Source organism: Mus musculus, chromosome 6 (assembly GCF_000001635.26).
Source record: "Mus musculus strain C57BL/6J chromosome 6, GRCm38.p6 C57BL/6J".
Lineage (NCBI taxonomy): Eukaryota > Metazoa > Chordata > Mammalia > Rodentia > Muridae > Mus > Mus musculus.
The window spans coordinates 42,469,806-42,472,176 of record NC_000072.6 but is presented as its reverse complement, the minus strand read 5'-3'; the positions used below and the strand labels follow the sequence as shown (position 1 = coordinate 42,472,176).

The 2,371-nt window shown below is 44.6% G+C and overlaps 1 protein-coding gene across 1 annotated transcript; it reads left to right on the top strand.

Annotated features, from left to right (window-relative positions):
* Olfr457 (olfactory receptor 457) lies at positions 1-942 on the top strand. Its single transcript, NM_146987.1, has one exon. The coding sequence runs from the start codon at positions 1-3 to the stop codon at positions 940-942; it is 942 nt and encodes a 313-aa protein (NP_667198.1).
* Positions 943-2,371: the final 1,429 nt, after the last annotated feature.

Sequence of the window (2,371 nt, the reverse complement as noted above, 5' to 3'; positions counted from 1 at the left end):
ATGAAGAGAGACAATGCAACCTGGGTAAGTGAGTTTATCCTCATGGGTCTCTCCAGTGACAAACACATCCAAGCTGGACTCTTTGTCCTCTTTGGGGTCATCTACCTGTTGACTCTGCTGGGCAATGGGCTCATCGTCCTACTGATTGCACTCGACCCACGACTCCACCTGCCCATGTATTTCTTCCTCTGTCACCTGTCAGTGGTGGACATCTGCTACACCTCCAGTGGGGTTCCCCAGATGCTGGCACACTTCCTCATGGAGAAAAAGACCATCTCTTTTGCCCTGTGTGGGACCCAGCTCTTTTTTGCTCTGACTCTTGGGGGAACTGAGTTTCTGTTGCTGGCTGCCATGGCCTATGACCGCTATGTGGCTGTCTGTAATCCATTACGGTACACAGTGGTGATGAACCCAAGGCTCTGCATGGGTCTAGCAGGTGTCTCTTGGTTTGTGGGTGTAGTTAATTCTGCTGTGGAGACAGCAGTCACCATGAGCCTTCCCACCTGTGGGCACAATGTGCTCAACCATGTGGCCTGTGAGACACTGGCACTGGTTAGACTGGCCTGTGTGGACATCACCCTCAACCAAGTGGTGATACTGGCTTCTAGTGTGGTGGTACTGCTGGTACCCTGCTCCCTGGTCTCTCTGTCCTATGCCCACATTGTGGCTGCCATCATGAAGATCCGTTCTACCCAGGGACGCCGCAAAGCCTTTGAGACCTGTGCCTCCCACCTGACTGTGGTCTCCATGTCTTATGGGATGGCCCTCTTCACCTACATGCAGCCCCGCTCCACAGCCTCTGCTGAGCAGGACAAATTGGTTGTGCTATTCTATGCTGTGGTCACTCCCATGCTGAATCCTCTCATCTACAGTCTGAGGAACAAGGATGTGAAGGCTGCTTTCAGTCGAGTTCTGATGAAGAACATTGAGTCAAAGAATTAGGAGAAATTTTTCAAAAGGAAAGTATCCTTCTGAAATTTACAGACCCATTTAATGGGAAGATTTGTGTGGCCCACATACCATTGTCTGTCACTTCCTTTAATTTTCCAATGCTGGCCACTCCTGGGGTATGAGCCATTCATATAACCTGCCCTTAAGTGTGCCTGTGTATGTGTGTATGGGAATAATTATCAGGACCTAAATCTATATGATGTTCCTTTGAGTTAATAGGAAGCAGAATTTTACCTCTAGCCTTTATTTTAATTTCTGCTTAAATCAAAGAACAAATTATAGCGACTTTAAGATGTCGATATCATCCAGAAGGTTAAGCGAAGTGTGTTCATTTTCTTAACTAAAAGGAAAAGTGAAAACAGAATAGCAGTGTGCTTGAATCAGAAAGGACATACACATAAGTCATTTCCTTACTACTCTATTGCTCATGCAAGACAGACAGCTCAGCGGGTTAAGGGACTTGCCATCAAGCCTGATGACCTGTGTTTGAGCCACAGGATCCACGTGATGAAAGAAAAGGTCTGACTCACAAGTTATTCTCTAACTTCCACATGTCTACCATGGCACACTCACACCTTCCCCAACACACTGAATGAATGAATGAATGAATGAATGAATGAATGAATGAATGAACTAATTCATTAACAAACAATCCAAGTCAACTTTCTTCCTAAAATCTGTAAATATGAATTTAACTTTTCTTCAATCTATAGGAAAAGAAATATCTACAATTTTCAGACTTCTCTGTGCCCAAGGAATTAAACAGATGTTAAGCCAGAAACACAAAAGCTGAATTGGGAGTAGAAGTCAGTCAAGCACATGCTGGACAGGCATGAGAATCTGTGTTTAATGCCAAGAACTGATATCAAATGATTAGTGTGGTGCCTTAAGAGATGGCTCAGAAGTCCACTTGTTGCTCTCCCAGAGGACCTGGCTTTGGTTCCAAAGCATCCACAAGGCAGCTGACAGCTTTCTGTTACTCAAGTTCCAGGGGATCTCAGACTCTTCTCAGGCATTTGTGGGCACCAGGTACACATGAGGTACACATACATACATAAAGGCAAAACACCCATACACATAAAATAAAAATAAAATAAACAATTTATTTTAAAGTCATTGTGTTAGAACACCCTAGTAATTCAGCCGCTTAGCAAATGGAGTAAGGTTCCTGGTGTGCGCTGGCTAAGCAGATTAGTCAAATAGGCTGACACCCAAGGTTGTCCTCTAGTTTTCATACACTTGCACATGTCTTCACACACAGTGCATGTACATGCACACACACACACACACAATTATATACACTAAGAGAAGTGCACAAGTTACATGGTCCACCTTAGTAGTAGGAAAGACACATGGGATCTAAGGCTGGTGACATCAGGATTCCTGCAAATATGGACATGTGCAAGTCACACAGGCATCA